Below are 20,108 nucleotides of genomic sequence, written 5' to 3'. Positions count from 1 at the left end.
TCCATTTACACCCACCTGCCTCCAATCCGATCCAGCCCACTAAAAAAAAACAGAAGGGGATCCATCCTCCTCTGTCTAGGTAGGTCGGATTGGATTGCAGTCAGATGTAAATGAACAGCAGAACCCATTTACTCCTGGCTGCCCATAGAGCAGATTGGGCTCTTTCCGTGTCCACTCTGCACAAAGGGAGAGAATACAGGCCTGTCATCCGCCCTCTCTGCTCTGATCATCAGGGAATCAGCGGACAGATCACCTGCTGATCTAAATGGAGTCCACCCCATGTCACAGGGGTGTGTTTAAAGTAGATATACAACCAGTCACTAAAACCTCATATATTCTTTAACATTAGGGATGCACCAATACCATTTTTTTTTGATTGGTGAGTACGAGTATCGATACTTGTAGTTAAGTACTTGCCGATACAGAGTACCGATACCTTGAATACAAAATGTATGGACCAGGGGCGGACTGACAACTCATGGGGCCCCTGGGCAATAGGGGATCATGGGGCCCCTGTTTCCTTGCCCACACTCAAAGCACACCCAAAAAAGCCTATAAAAGGTACCAGGGGCCTTTTACGGGGCCCCCTACTGACCCTGCGCCCTCGGGCGGTGCCCGAGTGCTCAAATGGTCAGTCCGCCCCTGGTATGGACGCAAATTGCACCACAAAGAATAGCATGCAATTTGAACAGGAATGCAATTCCTATCCAAAATGCACATGGCCTCCGCACTGCTCCTGTGTGAACCCAGGCTTGTCATAGCCTGAGTTCACACAGGAGCGGTGTTAGAAAACTCCCTGCACCAATCCCATACTGAGCAGAGAGTGGGGGAGAAGGGCGTTTGGGGATGTATACCTTGATGTTGGCCATCAAAGGATAGAGTCAGTTGCTCTGGATTCTCAGCTGTAAGAGAGGAGTGCAAGCCACAGGGATCTGAAATCCCTTTGGCTTTCTCTCCTCTCCTTGCAGGGATGACAGTACAGGCTAAACGACTTTTGATTCACCAACACTGTCATGTGCTGACCAATCAGAAGCTGTCTAGTTCATATTGTCATCCCTGCAAACAGAGGATAGAAAGTGCCAGGGATTTCAGATCTCTGTGGCTTCCTCTCCTTTCCTACAGCTGAGAATCCAGAGCATCTGCCTCCATCCTTCGCCTAAAAGCCGACACCAACGTATACATCCTCACAGGCCCTTCTCCACTCAGCTTGGGATCGATGCACGGAGGTTTCCTGCACCACTCCTGTGTGAACTCAGACTATGACAAGCCTGGATTAGCACAGGAGCAGTGGGTAAACTGCATGCAATTTGGACAGGAATCGCATTCCTGTTCAAACAGCATGCTATTCTTTGCATCCATACCTAAAATATCGGTTTAGGTATCAGAAGCATTTTCACAAGTACGAGTACTCGTGAAAATACTCGGTATCGGCACCCAAGCCTATACCGGTATTGGTGCATCCCTAATATGTTAATATTTAAAAAGTCATTTTCAAAATTTTAAATTTTCCAGCTTTATTTAAATAATCCCTGATGAACCTGTCATAAAAGCTTTTGTTCAACCACTTTCTGTTATAAGGTGTGTAGTGCTACCCTCTTGAGGGCCGCTGAGTTTTTTGGTCCCCTAAACTCTGCACAGCCAGGCAATATACATTTTCCACACTTGCACTCACAGTCAGTAAACAGTCCATGTTTTTTGTTGTTTTATTAAGGGTTAACAACTTGGATGGGGTCTAGGGGTATATGGGATGCCCAATGGAACTGAAACAACTTGGAGGACAACTTAGTCACAAAAAAAAGCAAAAAACTGAGCAAAAAGCACAGAAAGAACCAATCCTAGGCTATCTACACCTTCAGGAGTGGCTCTTATCTTCTGAATAATCAACACACAGTCTTTGCAAGCTGCACTTGGTCCCCATAAATGAACCTCCTCAGACCCCAGATGAAAATCTCATTATCCACTTGGCTGTCTTGAGAGTATCCCAGGGCAAGGGATTCCAAGACACACAGATAATGAACTAGTTGGGTATTGCACCTGACCGTTCTCTCCCTTCTTTGGCCCAGGGGGTGTAGAGGTACTCCCACTGTCCTGTTCCTGTAGCTTTAAAGGCTGAAGCTGCTTCCAGGACCTATGCTGAACTGGCTCCTTCCCTGCTGACAGGCTGTCTTTCCCCTGCAGACTGTGGGACAGTGAAAGTCCTTCTTTCCAGCTTCCAGCCTGTAGGCAGACTCCCTTCCTCTGGGGCCCCCTTCCAGGCTCCACCCCAGCAGCATTTCCTCACTCCATCCTCCACCCAACTCCCCTGCTGACTAGGCTCTCCCATATTTAAGGGCTGACCTAGCCATAGGATTGGCAGACTCCCCTAAGTATGCAGATTAGCCCCTCCTTACCCCCTGCCTACCGGCTTCCAGGACTTTTTCAAGCTTATAGAGCATGGGGAGGTATCAGAAAACTGACCTGTAGAGCCCTCCAGCCTTAACCTTAAGTAACCTCGCTGTGTCACTCCCAAGCTGACTCATACCCAGGCTTCTAGCAAGTCTCCAGCTATGCACACAAAAAAAACCATCTTACACTAGAGGGCGTTACAGGTGATAACGCTCTGTCTGTCTTCCAATTGTGCTCCTGCATTGTCACTCTGTCGCACAGGCTTCTGATGGTGACTACAAGTGGACTTTTTTATAACACAGTACACAGACATATTCTACTATTGTCACTTGCAGGAAACCAGTCCAGAGAAATGACATACAATCAGTTTTGGAGGACATGTAAACAGAAAATGGCTGCAAAGAAGTTGCAAAAGATCAGCAACAAACAAAAAATAAAAAAGTAGTTTAGTAAAACTCAAAATAGCAATTATGTATAGCACACCAAGTGCAGAAAAAACTAAATGCCATCCAGTTAGGGTATACGTCTTTAGACTTGATGTCTTGGTACTACAAATCAAACTGTAAATTTATGAAAGTCATGTGAAGAAGCAACAGCTGTCATCTCTAGCAGTTGATCTTCAGATCTCCAGCTCCAGAGTATGCCTAATAATTAAATGACAAGTATTTTCCCTGACTCTAGGCTATTCCCAAGCTGGTGCTTTGTCCCCCCCTCTGCACTGTCCTTTGTACATAGCTCCTTATCTGTCATTCACTGATTTTGTTTTTAGTAAACACTGTATAAAGTGCACTTTTGTATCACAATGGAAAGTCTTCATGACACTAAAATCCAACTGGTAGTTTTGGATTGTTACTTTTCCAGTTGACTTAATTACAGGTGATTTTTCATAATTGTCACTGACTGCTCCGGGGCTCAGTATGATAGCCATAATGCAGCAAGTGTTAGTGTGGTGATTTTGAAGTGTTAAAAAAAATGGGGCCCCAGAGGGACCAATTACCGTGAGCAGCTGTATGAGGCAAGGACAGGATGTGGCATTAGTGTGTACACCTTTCACAGCTGCTGCCAGAAAACCAAACCTCACCCATGAACAACCACTGAACCGACCATCTACTTTCCACTCAACATCTCATAACAAAGAGTTTTTTATTAGGGTTCATTTACACTATGGGGTTGATTTACTAAAACTGGAGAGTGCAAAATCTGGTGCAGCTCTGCATAGAAACCAATCAGCTTCCAGGTTTTATTGTCAAAGCTTAACTGAACAAGCTGAAGTTAGAAGCTGATTGGCTACTATGCACAGCTGCCCCAAATTTTGCATTCTCCAGTTTTAGTAAATCAGTCCCTCTGTGTTTTCCACACTGTGCCCTTTTCATTCCACAATGCTGGTTTTATGTGCAGTGCATTGTAGTGTTGAAAAATGAGGACATGCTGTATCTTTCCATAGTGCACTGGATGGCACTGCAGTTCACTGCACTGCAAAAAGAGCAATATGTAGAAAAGTAAGTAGCAGTTGGCACAAGAGGTCAATAAACCAAACCTACCCTTTAAAAAAGTAAATACAGTGTAGCGCTCTAACACAATCACTAAAAATAGTGTAAAAAGCAAACTTAACCCCTTGACACCGATCGCACGCAAATATGCGGCCTCTCGGCGTCTGGGCCTTGACGCCGAGCTGACGCATATTTGCTTGCAATTAGAAATTACATATGTGCTGAGAGCGCTCCCAGCACATATGTCCACGACTCCTGGAAAGGTCCCAATCTCCTCTTTCGATCGGGACCTTTTCCGATCATGTGACTGCCGTGACTGCGAATCACAGTGGTCAAATGACCCTAAATCCACGCCTCACCTTCTCACTTCTGAAACTCTTAAAGGGCCGGGAGGCGGCAGCACCAAGAGGTTAATATGAAAGATGAGTGTCCATAAACATGGACCAATACATGAACATGGGAAATTATATCATTTAGGTGTCAAATAGTAGATAAACTGAAAAATTTGGTCACTTTAAATGGGAAAAAACAAACATAATCGTATTCTATTCTGTGTCAATATTCCAAGCATAAATTACTTAATGCAAAAAATCTAAATAAAAGTGATTCTTATAAAGCAAAATAAGTGTCTGTGTGTCCTTTCTAGCATGCATATCTGGATAGGTTCTGGTCCAGTGTCACACTATTCCACCATGTGAAACCGCCACCAACACATTGCACTCACCAGAGGGTATTACCGGCTGCTATGATTATAGGCAGCATATCAGCATTTTAATGATTCCCCAAGGAACAGGTCACAACCTCTTTCCAGCTGCAACGGTCCCTTTAAGATTAGTAACTCTCTGGTGATGGCATCAATGATGTTGCCCGTATCCAGAGGCCAGAAAAGATATGCTGGCACCGTCCTAGATAAGTGTTCCAATACCAATTATTGTAACACCCACCACAGTGTGCTGAAATGTGTATTGCACTGCTCCCTGTCGGAATTCACACTGACAGCTGCCTGCATTGTAAAACGCTTCATTTTACTGTGTGGGCTAGTGTGAACCAGTCCTTGATAGATTAAAGTCATTTTAAAGGTCTATTAGATAAATGTTCGAAAATTAGGATGCAGGTTTGGTGGATGATCACTTATCCCTCTCACATTTGAGCGAACAAGGACTGAAAAAGACTGTTACTTACATTGCTTGCATTAACAAAAAATCATTTTAGCATTGTATTACTGACTATGCTTTGGCCACTTAGGATTGGCCAAAGACAGTGACAGCTTCCTGGTGGGATCATTCAGGTGGGGTAGGAGTAGGATCCGAACACCCCTGAGCTAATCCCAAAGGTGTTCAGTATGGTTGAAGTCAGGACTCTGCACAAGACATTCAAGATCCTCCACACCAAACTAGTCACACCATGTATTTAGCTTTGTACACGTGGGCACAGTCATGCTGGAACAGGGGCGGACTGACAACTCATGGGGCCCCCGGGCAATAGGGGATCATGGGGCCCCTGTGTCCTTGCCCAAACTCTAAAAAGCCTATAAAAAAGGTACCAGGGGCATCTCATGGGGCCCCCTACTGACCCCGGGCCCTCGGGCAGTGTCCGAGTTTCCAAATGGTCAGTCCGCGCCTGTGCTGGAACCAAAGACGACCTACGCCACATTATGCACAATTGTATAAAAATACTTTGTATGCTGCAGCATTGAAAGCACCCTTTTCTGAAAACTCCAGGACTCAATGGGTGTCCGCAAACAACATTTGGCAATTGTCAATGTGTAACACCTTTGTTACTCAATACAGCTCCAGTGATACTTTGTATATGTACAATTCATCCATTCGTCATGCTATAGCAAATACCACATTATGTACTTTAATCTCTCAACTTTCAGGAAACACCAGAACTCAATCACCAGAGAGGAGCCCACATTCTTTTGACTAAGTATATTGAATTTGCAGAATATTAATTTCAATATTGGTTTACCAAAAAAAACGTTTTGTCATATTATTCTTCCCCTAACCTAGAAAATCAAATAAATTGTATTATTATATTATACACTCACCGGCCACTTTATTAAGTACACCTTATTAGTGGCAAGAAAATATCCCCCACACCATTACACCACCACCACCAGCCTGAACTATTGATACAAGGCAAGATGGATAAATGATTTCATGTTGTTTATGCCAAATTCTGACCCTACCATCCGAATGTCGCAGCTGAACCAATCTGCCCATTCTCCATTGACCTCAGACATCAACAAGGAATGTGGTGACGTCATTTCTGACATGAACGGCCGCAGCCATATTAGTACACCCAGTACACCCAAATCAGCACATGTGATTGATGCCTTGTTTGATCTGTTCCCATGTAAGTGTGCATTTGTCTTTACAATAAATTTAATTAATCTACAATATTACACTATGGAAGCACTTTTTCTTGTCTCCCTGGGAGTGCTGTGAGCTGGCTGTTTTTTCTGGTCCAACGAACCCCTGGCGGGAGTTCTGTGCGCTAGTGGATTTCCGTGTCCAAAGGTGAAAGATATCCGAGTGTTGCACATAAACGAGTAGATAATTCACCTAAATGTTGGAGAGGATGCGGGCACTATGACACATATTTGGTAGGAATGTTGTAAAATACAGAAATACTGGGAGGAGATAATATACCAAATACAGGGGATCACTGGGAAGAATATAGCGAACGATCCTGGGACTTGTTTATTCCATAAAACAGAATACAGTAGAGAAATATAAAAACTTGGTGGAATTCCATCTTATAAACGCTGCAAAAGGATTGATTCCTAAATTTTGGCAGAAACAAGAAGTATTGTCGCTCGATTTTCGCGGCAATGATGGGCAAATCGGACGATTTTTTACCGATAAAAAATCTGCGCATGAGCAGTGACCTGCAAGAGGAAGACAAAAAGAAGAAAAAGAAGAAGAAGAAGAGGATGAAGAAGAAGAGGATGATGATGAAGAAGAAGAAGAAGAGGATGATGAAGAAGAGGATGATGATGAAGAAGAAGAAGAGGATGATGAAGAAGAAGAAGAAGAGGATGATGATGAAGAAGAAGAAGAGGATGATGAAGAAGAAGAGGATGATGATGATGATGAAGAAGAAGAGAATGATGATGATGAAGAAGAAGAAGAGGATGATGAAGAAGAAGAAGAAGATGATGATGATGAAGAAGAAGAAGATGAAGAAGAAGAGGATGATGATGAAGAAGATGAGGATGATGACGAAGAAGAAGAAAGAAGAAGAAGAAGAGGATGATGATGAAGAAGAAGAAGAAGAAGAGGATGATGATGAAGAAGAAGATGAAGAAGAAGAAGATGAGGATGATGATGAAGAAGAAGAGGATGATGATGATGATGAAGAAGAAGAGGATGATGATGAAGAAGAAGAAGAAGAAGAGGATGATGATGATGAAGAAGAAGAGGATGATGATGATGAAGAAGAAGAGGATGATGATGAAGAAGAAGAGGAGGATGATGATGAAGAAGAAGAGGATGATGATGATGATGATGAAGAAGAAGAACAGGATGGTGATGATGATGAAGAAGAAGATGAGGATGATGATGAAGAAGAAGAAAGAAGAAGAAGAGGATGATGATGAAGAAGAAGAAGAAGAGGCTGATGAAGAAGAAGAGGATGATGATGAAGAAGAAGAGGATGATGATGATGATGATGAAGAAGAAGAGGATGATGATGATGATGATGAAGAAGAAGAACAGGATGGTGATGATGATGAAGAAGAAGAAGAAGAAGATGAGGATGATGATGAAGAAGAAGAAAGAAGAAGAGGATGATGATGAAGAAGAAGAAGAGAATGAAGAAGAAGAAGAGGATGATGATGAAGAAGAAGAAGAAGAGGATGATGATGAAGAAGAAGAAGAGGAAGAAGAAGGATGAAAAATAAGAGGAATTCCAGTACGGCAAAAAGTGTCCCTGCAGAGAGCTCCGCTATTTCTTTGACAGTTCCTTGACATTTACAGCGGTTGCAACATTGTATCTATTTGTTTCTGAATAAAAACATCTGTATCCTAAATGGATACAAATAGATACATTGTTGCAACCGCTATAAATGTCAAAGAACTGTCAAAGAAATAGCAGAGCTCTCTGCAGGGACACTTTTTGCCGGCTGTTGACGGGATGAAAATCGGCCGATTTTTTTTACCATTGCTGGTAACGTCAGCCGCTTGAACGACCGATTTTTCGTTTTTTAAAAGAAAAATCGGCTGTTTTTCTCCCCGTCTATGGCCTGCATTACTTCCTCTTCTGGATTCCCCCAGCAGCGCTCTCTGCACCTCCTTTTCTGCAGTTACTCCCTTAGCAAGCCCCGTGCTGCAGGGGCACCTATGCAGGCATGCTCCCGCCCCAGGCTGTGTGCATCCATAGACACATAGCACGACTCAGCCCCTGTCTCTTGCTCCCTCCTTAGAGTTTCCTGTGAGACTAGGAAGAGGGGAGAGTGGAGCTGCCGATGGGACAGTGCTGGATCGAGAGAGGAGTCAGGTAAGTGTTTAGGTATGGGGGGAGGGGTGCAGGAAGGAGTGCAGAGGAGACTCCGCAAAGCATGGAGGGAATCCAGGAAGTTGTGGAAAGAGATAGCCAGCAGACAGGCAGAACTCACAACATGAAAGATGATTTTTCCAGTAAGCTTATATTGGATTAAGTGAAGACACAGTGACACCACTCTAAGTGTAGATATTAGATAAAATCAAGCAATTTAATAAGTTTAAGAACTCACACGTGTAGGTTTAAAAATGGCATGTCATAATGCAGTATGTCCGGGCAGTGCTGCGGCTTGGTCCTGTGCAATCCTCCTTGCTGTCCCGGCAGCTCTGGCGGTGTCCAGGGCTCCGCAGATAGCAGAGAGGCGCAGGAAGTGCATTTTTACTATTACTACTGCTTTATATTGGCTTTTGAAGTTTACAAATCAGGGGCGGACTGACCATTTGGAAACTTGGGCAGTGCCCGAGGGCCCAGGGTCAGTAGGGGGCCCCATAAGATGCCCCTTGTATCTTTTTCATAGGCTTTTTTGAGTTTGGGCAAGGACACAGGGGCCCCATGATCCCCTATTGCCTGGGGGCCCCATGAGTTGTCAGTCCGCCCCTGACTCCTAGTATAAAAATGACCACATTTCTGTAATAAGATATTCATTTGGTCATTGTGTTTGAATTCTCAGAGAAATACCAGAGGCTAGGTGCCAAGGAATGGACAGAACACATCTCAGTAGGCCTGGCCAGACTGAAGAATGTCCATAAAGGTGAACTCTAATCAAACAAGAATATTTGTCATTCAAAGGGTTCTCTGAGTAAACAGAACACATCTCAGTAGGACTGGCCAGACTGAAGTACCTCAGTGGTCAAACATTAGACAGATGGCATAGGATCCTTAAAGGTAAACTCCAGTCAGACAAGAATATTTGGCATTCAAAGGGTCAGACCACCCTAATACAAAGATATTGCAATGTTAGGTAGATGTGGGAGAGTCAGTTCCCTGACAGTATCTGCTGTCTTTACTCAAAAAAGCCTATGAAAAAGGTACCAGGGGCATCTCATGAGGCCCCCTACTGACCCCAGGCCCTTGGGCAGTGCCCGAGTTTCTAAATGGTCAGTCTGCCCCTGCTAGGAGTAGAGATTTTAGTTCCTGTATACAGGGCCGGTCCGAGGGGTAGGCAGATGAAGTGGCTGTCTAGGGAACTTCAGCAGGAGAGGCGCAAAGTAGGAGAGACCTGCAACTAATGTTGCTGATGTAGTTCAGAAGTTATTTGATGGGGTAGACTTTGGCCTTTTCACCTTGGCGGTGATTTGGCCATTGATGTTACCTGAAGGGAAGGAGACTTTGATAAAATTTATAGGGGGAAGAGAAGACCACTTTGGACTATTGACACCTCAGGCTTTCCCTCCTAAAATAGATGTTTAAACATTTTTTGCACAGCTGGATATACTATGGATGGATGACTTGGATACAAGATACATGGGTAAAGTGGACTCTCCCACCCCACACTTCCCTTTAAAAACTGCCAACAGTATAAAAAAACACTGTAGCTAAATTAGTGGATACGTGTGCAACTTATATGTAGGCACTTGTGTGCTGCATCAGATCTACCTGTGCTCCCATTTTGAAAAATAACATCAGTGGTCAGCTACACATGCGCTAGATGAAGTGTCCCTTGCACACGAGTCCTACCTGCAATGTGCAGCCCCCCCCCCGACATTTTAGTGCGCCCTGAAGGGACAGGTGCTGTATTCAGCCCCACTGCCTGCAGCCTGTCAAAGTCTATGGCAGGCTGTGACAGGGCTGAGTGGTAACCACGCTTAGGGCCATATACAATCAGGGATGAACGCTAGGAATGCAGATGACCCGGATCTGCAGCTGTACAGACCTGGGAACTAAGCACAGCGATGGTGGGAGGTCCTTTATGATAGGCACAGCAGGTGTGTAGACCCAGAAACTCACCACAGAGATGGTAGGGTTCCTTCAGATTGAGCACAGCAGGTAGGCAGACCTGGGAAATCAGTGCAAGGATAGTGGGAACTCCTCATAATGGACACAGCAGGTGTGCTGACCTGGGACCTCAGTGAAGGCACAGTGAGAACCCCTCATAATGGGCACAACAGTGTGCTGACCTGGGACCTCAGCACAGGCATGGTAAGAACCCCTCATAATGGGCACAACAGTGTGCAGACCTGGGACCTCAGCACAAGCATGGTAAGAACCCCTCATAATGGGCACAACAGTGTGCAGACCTGGGATCTCAGCACAGGCATGGTAAGAACCCCTCATAATGGGCACAACAGTGTGCAGACCTGGGAAATCTATGCAGGGATGGTGGGAACCCCTCTTAATGGGCACAGTAAGTGTGAAGACCTGGGAAATATATGCAGGGATGGTGGGGACCCCTCATAATGAGCACAGGAGGTGTGCAGAACTAGAAACTCAGCACAGGGATGGTGGAAACCCCTTATAATGGCCCTAGCAGGCATGCAGATCTAGAAAATTAGTGTGGTGATGGTGGGAACCTCTCATAATAAGCACAACAGGTGTGTAAATCTAGGAACCCAGCACAGGGATAGTGGGAACCCTCATAATCAGCACAGGTGGTGTACTGAACCCTAAACTTAGTGTAGGGATGGTGAGAACCCCTGATAATGAGCACAGGAGGTGTGCAGGCCTAGGAACTCATCACAGAGATCTCCCCAATAAAGATAGCAGACAGTGTCAGGGGACAGACTCTCCCACATCTACCAAACATTGCAATATGTTTGTATTGGGTTGGTCTGACCCTTTGAATGCCAAATATTCTTGTCTGATTGGAGTTCACCTTTATGGACGTTCTTCAGTGTGGCCAGGCCTACTGAGATTTGTTCTGTCCATTCCCTGACACCTGGCCTCTGGTATTTATCAGAGAATTAGAACACAAAGACCAAATGAATATCTCATTAAACAAGTGTGGTAATTTTTACACTAGGTATAGATTTCAGTTCCTCTATACAGGGCTGGTCCGAGGGGTAGGCAGATGAAGTGGCTGTCTTGGGAACTTCAGGAGAGGCGCAAAACGGAAGAGACCTGCAACTAATGTTGTTGATGTAGTTCATAAGTTATTTGATGGGGTAGACTTTGGCCTTTTCACCTTGGCGGTGATTTGGCCATTGATGTTACCAGAAGGGGAGGAAACTTTGATAAAATTTCTAGGGGGAAGTGAAGACCACTTTGGACTATTGGCACCTTAGGCTTTCCTTCATAAAACAGATGTGTGACTATTAGATGTACTATATATATTTTTTTCTTTAAACTAACATTTTTTGCACAGCTGCATATTAGCTGGGAGTCTCTTTTAACTGCTGGGGGAGGTGGCTCCTGTATTCCAGGATGGGGTCTCCCTATATTCGTCTTTATTCAGGACTGGATGTGAGAGTCTTTTTTAAATTGCCCCCATGCACTCCTGTTCAGGGGTCTTCTTCTCCTGAGGGAGTCAGTATTACTGGATGGGTGAGAGTGGCCCCTCTGATCCCCTCCCTGCAGTCCGTGAGGTCTTTTATAGAGGTTGGTAGGTGTTATATACTGGAGGTCTTATATAAAAGTTGGTATGTGTCTGGAGTCTTATATAAAAGGTTGGTAGGTGTCGGGAGGGGTCTTATATAGAGGTCGGTAGGTGTCAGGGGTCTTTTAAAGAGGTTGATAGGTGTTGGAGGGTCTTATTCAGTGGTCAGTAGGTGTAAAGGGTTCATATAAAGAGGTCAGTAGGTGTCAGAAGGTCTTATATAGAGGTTGGTAAGTGTCCAGGGGTCTTATATAGAGGTCGGTTGGTGTCTAAAGTCTTATATAGCGGTCGGTAGGTATCAGGGGGACTTATTTAGGAGTCATTGTGTTGGAGGGTCTTGTATAGAGGTCAGTGTCTTGGGGGGTCTTATATAGAGGTTGGTAGGTGTCAGGGGTTTATATAGAGATGGGTCTGTGTAACATGCATTGAAAAGGTAGTGCAGTTAGTGTTAGTGTAGGGTCCTGCTCAAAACAGTTTACCTTGTCATGGGCAGGCCCTGGTGAATGTTGGTGGCCAGGCCAGGGGGGGGGAGCAGGCCTAAAACTGTGTAAGGGGCCCCAAAATGTCTGATGGCTGCCCTGCATACTGTACTGTAAAGCTACTGTATAGCTGATTTAATGCATTTCTATCTATTTCAATCACATAAAGAGTTATTTTAATCCCATATCTTTTCCACCCAGTTGATCTCAGGGGTGTTCTCACACAATTCCAGTGAGTGGGAAAGCTCATCACATTTCTCAACACGTTTTGTGAACTTTAATTCACTTCATCAGGAGAGAATTCTATTGACAAGGTGTCAATCATCTGGAATTTGAAACCTCAATCTTTTAATCTTTCAGGAGGAATGTCACTAGAGAAGTCTGCCTGAGAAACTGTGGGCGGAACCAAAACCTCCAAAAAACAGAAGGGGCAGAGGTAGTGTAAGAAGGTAATGGCTACATGGCCACAGAAACCAATGGTGGACCCATAGATGGTACTGGGATCTCCTGACAGACTGTCCTCCAAAGGAAACAAAGAGAGCAAAAGCCTGTGGTCAAGAAGCAATGCCAGCTGTGCGTCCTAATCCTTAGGGATTAGTCACTGAAAATGAAATAAAATCCAAACCTGAGTTGTCTCTAGAACAGAAATAGAGGGGAAATATTCCAGTGGGGGGCACTAGTTTTGGTGACCCTGTTGAAAGAGATATCCTCTCCCTTTCTCTTTTGGCTCTGGGACAGGAAGTGAAGAGAAACATTTCCCCAATGGGACACAGATGGCAAAAAAGATGGGGATTATAACCCTCCATCAGGGGCGGACTGACAACTCATGTGGCCCCCGGGCAATAGGGGATCATCGGGCCCCTGTGTCCTTGCCCACAATCAAAGCACACCCAAAAAGCCTATAAAAGGTACCAGGGGAATGTCATGGGGCCCCCTACTGATCCCGGGCCCTCGGGCAGTGCCCGAGTGCTCGAATGGTCAGTCCACCCCTGCCCTCCATTACTCTATTCATAATAAAAAAAAGCTTTGCCTTTAGTTACATAGTTAGTCTGGCCAAAAAAAGAAAAAAGTCTATCCAGTTCAACCGTTAAAAGAAAGAAGTTATAATCCTATATCACAGTTGATCCAGAGGAAGGCAAAAAAAACCCAGCAAAGCATGATCCAATTTGCTCCTGCATGGAAAAAAAATCCTTCCTGTTCCCCCGAGAGGCAATCGAAAATTCCCTGGATCAACTTTACCTATAAATGTTAGTATCCAGTTATATTCTGTGTATCTAAGAAACAATCCAGGCCTTTTTTAAAGCAATCCACGGAGCTGGCCAGAACCAACTCTTGAGGGAGTCGATTCCACATTTTCACAGCTCTCACTGTAAAGAAACCTTTCCGGGTTTGGAGATTAAATTTCTTTTCCATCAGACATAAAGAGTGCCCCCTTGTCCTCTGTGATGACCTCAGGGTGAATAGCTCTACACCGAGTTCACTATATGAACCACTGATGTATTTATACATGTTGATCATATCCCCCCTTAATCTCCTCTTCTCAAGAGAGAATAAATTCAGTTCCTCTAATCTTTCCTCATAGCTGATCTCCTCCATGCCTCTTATCAGTTTGGTTGCCCTTCTCTGTACTTTCTCCAGTTCCCCAATGTTCTTTTTGTGAATTGGTGCCCAAAACTGAACTGCATATTCCAGATGAGGTCTTACTAATGATTTGTACCGGGGTAATATGATATCTCTCTCTCTGGAGTCTATACCTCTTAATACAAGAGAGGATTTTGCTCGCTTTAGAAGCCACAGCGTGGCGTTGCATGTCATTATTAAGCTTGTGATCTCCCAGAACTCCCAGATCCTTCTCCACCATTGATTCCCCCAGTTGTACCCCCCTAGTGTGTATGATGCATGCATATTCTTAGCCCCCAAGTGTATAACCTTACATTTATCAACATTAAACCTCATTTGCCACATAGTTGTCCAATTAAACAGTACATTGAGGTCGGCTTGTAAGTTGGAGACATCCTGTAAGGACGTTATTCCACTGCACAGCTTGGTGTCACCTGCAAAGACTGAAATTGTATTTTTAATCCCAAACCCTATATAGTTTATAAATATATTAAAGAGTAAGGGTCCCAACACTGAACCTTGGGGTACACCACTAACAACCCTAGACCATTCAGAGTATGAATCATTAACCACTACTCTCTGAATACGATCTTTTAGCCAGTTTTCTATCCATTTACATACGGATTTTTCCAAGCCCGTAGACTTTACCTTACACATTAGCTGTGTTTGGAGAACTGTGTCAAACACTTTTGCAAAATCCAAGTATACCACATCCACCGCCACTCCTCTGTCCAAGGTTTTGCTCACCTCCTCATAAAAAGAAATCAGATTTGTTTGACAACTTCTGTCTTTCATGAATCCATGCTGTCTGTTGCTTAAAATATTTTTTTCCAGCAAGAACTCATCTATGTGGCCTTTTATTAAACTCTCCAGTATCTTCCCAACTATAGAAGTTAGTTTTACTCTAAGAATAAGGTGGCTGGTTTCTAGGAGTCAATCCATATAGTAGGAGTGCCCTTTATACATTGTTCTAGACAGGGCTTTTTTTCTCATAGAATAGGTGCAGGAACTCTCCCTTTCCGAGTCACCCCCGTCTCCATCCCGCTCTGTCCGTGCACTCCACCCTTTACCTACCTCCCAGTAGCACCCTTTTAGAGAAAACAGAACCAAGTATTAATTTGTATGGAATTTGTAATGATAGCAAGAAAAGCAGTAAAATAGATCCCCTGCAGCTAGCAAAATTAGACCCCCTCCCAGCAACAATGGACCACCTGCAACAAAATAACCACCCCACAAATCAACAGATCTCCCCACAGCCAGCATCAATAGATCCTTAAGCAGCTAACAATGATAGACCCCTCCCTCAACAGTAGGTCCTTCCCAGCAACAATTGACCCCACATCAATATAAGACCCCCCAACAACAATAATAGATCAATAGATCCCCTGTTATCATCAGTAGACCTCCCCAGCATCAATACACACCCCCCCTCCCCCACAAAAATAGATCCCCCAGCAGCCAGCATCAATGGTTCCTGCAGTACATCCCACCACCACTTGCCATTACATACATTCAGTGCTGGAGGTGCCGGAACTGCGTTTCCCCACGTTCCTGCTGAAAAAATCCCTGACTCCTGATAAGTGAACTTTACATAATATTTTGATAGCCATCTGACTTTGGTACATGGATAATAGGCAATTTAAAATTATGGTGGTCCTATTTGTTTAACCTTTATAAGTACTTGGAGTGGCTTCCCCTTGGATCTCCACAGTCCCCTGGTCAGACATTGGATAACAGACAGGCATTTTGTATAATACAATGTAGGATCTGGCTGATTTAAGTGAGATGCTGAGATTAAAATGGAAGTAACGATGTGGTGTATACATTGGAGGTTTGTTGTTGTATTGTAATATAATGTTATCTAATGCCTGTATAATTTTAGATCATACCTCTATATGTCTTCTGGAAGAAGTGGACGTTTGGTTCTTGAAAACTAACTATCGTTCCATCAAAGACTCAGCCTTGAAATAGCCTTGTTTTTTAGATATGTTTTAGGATTTATCTTGGCAATTTTTAATAAAATATTTCCAATTTATTTATACATTAAAAGTCCATTTTACATATGTATTCCTTTTTGATGTGTATTTGAAATGTTGGCACACCCTGATATGAATTGAACAATGGAGTTTCAAACACTTTGGGGTTATTTACTAAAACTGGAGAATGCAAAATCTGGTGCAAATCTGCATAGAAACCAACCAGCTTCCAGGTTTTATTGCCAAAGCTTAAAGTGATTCTAAAGGCTTTATTATAAAAAAACAAAAAAAAAACAAACAAACATGTCTATACTTACCTGCTGTGTGCAGTGGTTTTATACAGAGCTGCCCGGATCCTCCTCTTCTTTTTGGGTCACCTGGCCCTCCCACGTGTTGGGTGCCCCCACAGCAAGCAGCTTGCTGTGGGGGCACCCGAGCATGCGCACTCCCCAGTCGCTCCTCCGTGTGTCCATTCACACATGGAGCTGTAGCTTGGCCCCGCCCCCTCTCTATTCTCATTGGCTCACTGGCTGTGAGTGCCAATAGCTCCTGCTGCTGTTTCAGCCAATAAGGAGAGGGAGTCCAGGGATAGCCGAGGCTCCAGTGCACATCGCTGGATCGAGAGGGGGCTTAGGTGAGTGTTAAGGAGGCTGGGGAAGATGCTGCACAAAGAAGGCTTTTGACCTTCATGCATAGAATGCATGAAGGTAAAAAAAACCTTCAGCCTTTACAACCACTTTAATTGAACAAGCTTAAGTAAGAAGCTGTTTGGTTACCATGAACAACTGCACCGGATTCTGAGTGCACCTGTTTTAGCAAATCTACCCCTTTGTCTGTTTGATATGTGAGTTAATCTCATAGAAAGCAATAAGGACACTGGAATTTTAGCAGAATCAACTGGTATTTTCTGTACTTGCATAAACTGTACTTATTGTAAGAAAAAAAGAAAAACGAATGCAGCTACCATATCTAAGGACTTGTAAGCTGCAATTTATTACATTTTTGGGTTTGGATATCTTTTAAGTTAAGAATCCCTGGACTTGTATGTTAAAGTGGACCTTCTATGGTAAGCAGAAGACCTGCTTTTTGCTAGCCCCCCCCCCAAACACATGTAACTTGTAAACAAACCATTTTTCCAAAAAAGAGAAAAAAGGCTCTGACCTTAGTCTCCAATGCTTCCACGGGGCACAAGTGTTTGCACCATGCTACCCGGCAGAGCTTGGAGCTGAAGGTCCCAGGAGAATTCACTTACGCAATGGCTGGAGTTCATTTGTATGGGATTTTGAGCTCCTAGCTGTGTTGGGAGACACCATGACATCACACCGTGCTCCCGGAAATGATGGATACCAGGGCTGAGATAGGTGTTTTTTTTAGCTTTTGCGTGAACTTTTTTTCTTACAAGTGGCTTTTAAAGCTATCTTTGTTTCGGAAAGGAGGGGCTGGCAAAACTTTCTGTTTGCCAAGAAAGGGCACTTTAATGAAGCTCTGTCATACTTGGTGCAGCAGATGCCATTAAGGGCCTGGGTCAATTACCTTTTGTTTGCTTCAAGCAGGTTTTGCATTTGTGTATCCTTGATGCAGGTCAGAAGGAGGTCAACTGCAGGTAAATGTACCTGTTAACTATGTTTCATGCATTAGTGCATTTGGGTGCTATTCATTTTGAATGCCCCCAAACGCATTAAGGAAACGCAGCTTCAACACGATGCACTGTAGTGCACCAAAATGTGGGCTAATAAATGAACAGTGTAACGGAATGCTAAGTTTCTGAAATACTGTTCTATCAGAAAGTTCTGATCGTTTTCAAGTGATGGCACACCAAATGTGGTGCGACTGTGGATCTAGACCCCAACTGGATGGCATTTAGTTTGCTAAAGCATTGTGTGTCATAAGCAATTGCCTTTTTTTCTTAATAATTGTTTTTGTCCTTTTTCATATCTAAGACAGCCCAGAGATGTGGATTAGGAACATTGGAGAGACTTCCCCGCTGTCAGAATTCACTGATCAGCATTGCAGGTTATAGCCTGCAGCACTGATCGAGTGGGGAAAATCTGACAGGGTGGTTGTCAATTGGTAGATCAACTTCTGTATAACCAGTGGTGTATTTAGGATTTAGGTTTTGTGCTGCCCTAGGCAACACAAAAATTGGCTCCCCCCCACTGAGACACCCTGACACCGACCAACACCTCCCTCCCCCATGAAGAGAGCCTGACATTGACCGACAACACCCCACCCGAGAGAGCCTTCCACTGCCACAGCCTCCACGTACACTGGCAATTCCCCCCCCCCACTCTAGCAAGGGCTAAGACACTCACCTTCACAGCTCCGCACATCCCAGAGGACAAGAGTCAGGCTCTGCATACACCATCAAGCAGCCCACAGCCTCTTTTAGATCCCACCTGGTCCCCATGCTGCATGTGTCCCTTCTTCCATCCCTTTTTTTGGGGGGTGGCACTGCCCCCCTGAAATATGCCGCCCTAGGCAAATGCCTTGTTTGCTTTGTGGTAAATACACCCCTGTGTACAACCACATGGGCCATATATGGATTGAAATTCGGTCAATTCCTGCCGAACCAACTGAATTTCTGTCCATCGATGAGAGACTTTAGTGCAGCTGATCACCTCCTGCCTCTTTCTGCCACTTCCTGTCTACATGCACTCACTCTAACATCAGCTGCTCATCCTTGTTCAGAGTCTGCTTCCTAAAAGTGACAACAGTAGGCTGTGCTAGTACAATGTGTGTAGTTACGGCCAACAGTAGTTTCCTTTGTGAAGGGGTGACAACACAGAAGAGCATTTCATAGGCAGTTGTCACACAATAACAGGTAATGCCTGAACCAAAACCTCCATGGCAGGATCACTGAGTATTATTTTAATATTGGTTGCAGATTGAAATAAAAAGACTGAACCGAATTCTGAAAATTCATTAACATGTTCAAATTTATAGGATGTTTTACTAATTGTGTTTAGATCTAATAAATAAACAAAGAGAATAGCTATGAAAATCCTCGCTTTCACTATCAAATTGTAACCTGCGTGAGGAAGCCACAGGGAAAGGAAATGCAAACTTACTGCGATTCACTGGGTTCCCATCCGGGTAAGTAGCCAGCTGCAGGTAAACCGTCCACAGTCCCAGGAGGAGGATGGAAAACAGCAGCAGCAGCCAAAAATGCTTCTGCAGCATCCTTACCGGGAGCGGACGTACCCACACGTTGGCCGCCCGCTTCCCTTGTGCCCGTCTGTACAGCATGGTGTCCTAAGATTCTTTTTCTTGTCCACCGTTGCCTCAAAGCAGAGGTCATCTCCTGCGTTCCACCATGACCAGCGCAGATCTCAACTCGGCCTCTCTGGAATGTTTGCGACAGGTACTGCTGCGGTGAAAGTGGCCGTGTCGCCACAGGTAGGTGTCCTGTTACCTTGCAGGAAAGGCGGAGGGTGCTCGGTGAACAGAGTGTCAATTTTCAGGATGCTTTGCTGAGACGTTATGAAATGCTGGTAAATTTTGAAGGCAGGTTTAGGTTGAATGGTAAAAGGGACAGACAGTTTTGTGCTCTGCTGTACTGTTTCTTCCTGGTGTCACCTGTACGCCCCCACCTGTGAGGCTCAGCCCTTGTTTACAGTGCCTGTCCCCTGTCACCCTCGTCTTTCTGTCACTCGCTTTTCCCCTCCTTCTCCCATCGTCTCCTCGCCTCTTCATCCCCCTGGGGCTCAGGCACTTTGCTCTCAGGGAGGGGTGACTCTCCCATAATGGTGGCCCCTCCCTGACTCTTTCCGTCAGTCTCCTGCTTAATGACACTGCTGTAACAGTCTTTGTAAGTCATTCATACCTGATGATGGCTGATGGCTAGGATACCTGGAGGGAAAGTCAAGCAAGCACAAGGAGTCACCTGTGCCTCCGGGTTGGTCATTCGGGTCTACCACCTGCTACAAGTTGTCAAAATGTGTTAGGTTTCAGAAATTTAAGTAGCACTAAAATTCAGCTTTTTTGATCAATTAGCCACTGGACAGGAAATTATTATTTCCAAAAGTATCCTAAAACACTTACATTTGTATCTGTTTACAACCACAGCCTCCTGCTTCTTCCGTAGCAGTTCTCCAAACTTCCATTTGGGGAGCACTCAGGA

At 44.4% G+C, this 20,108-nt stretch overlaps 1 protein-coding gene across 1 annotated transcript in view; it reads right to left on the bottom strand.

Annotated features, from left to right (window-relative positions):
- Positions 1-19,628, bottom strand: part of B4GALNT3 (beta-1,4-N-acetyl-galactosaminyltransferase 3) — a 93,273-nt gene extending 73,645 nt beyond the window's left edge. Inside the window, exon 1 of the mRNA XM_089671771.1 lies at positions 19,057-19,628. Coding sequence (XP_089527897.1) covers positions 19,057-19,234 — 178 coding nt within the window. The 5' untranslated portion in view covers positions 19,235-19,628. The remainder of the gene's footprint in view (positions 1-19,056) is intronic.
- Positions 19,629-20,108: the final 480 nt, after the last annotated feature.

This window comes from Staurois parvus, unplaced genomic scaffold, assembly GCF_062004578.1.
Source record: "Staurois parvus isolate SC_StPar_1 unplaced genomic scaffold, SC_StPar_1.0 ptg000114l, whole genome shotgun sequence".
NCBI lineage: Eukaryota > Metazoa > Chordata > Amphibia > Anura > Ranidae > Staurois > Staurois parvus.
The sequence above is the reverse complement of the archived record's forward strand: the minus strand, read 5'-3'. Positions and strand labels throughout refer to the sequence as shown.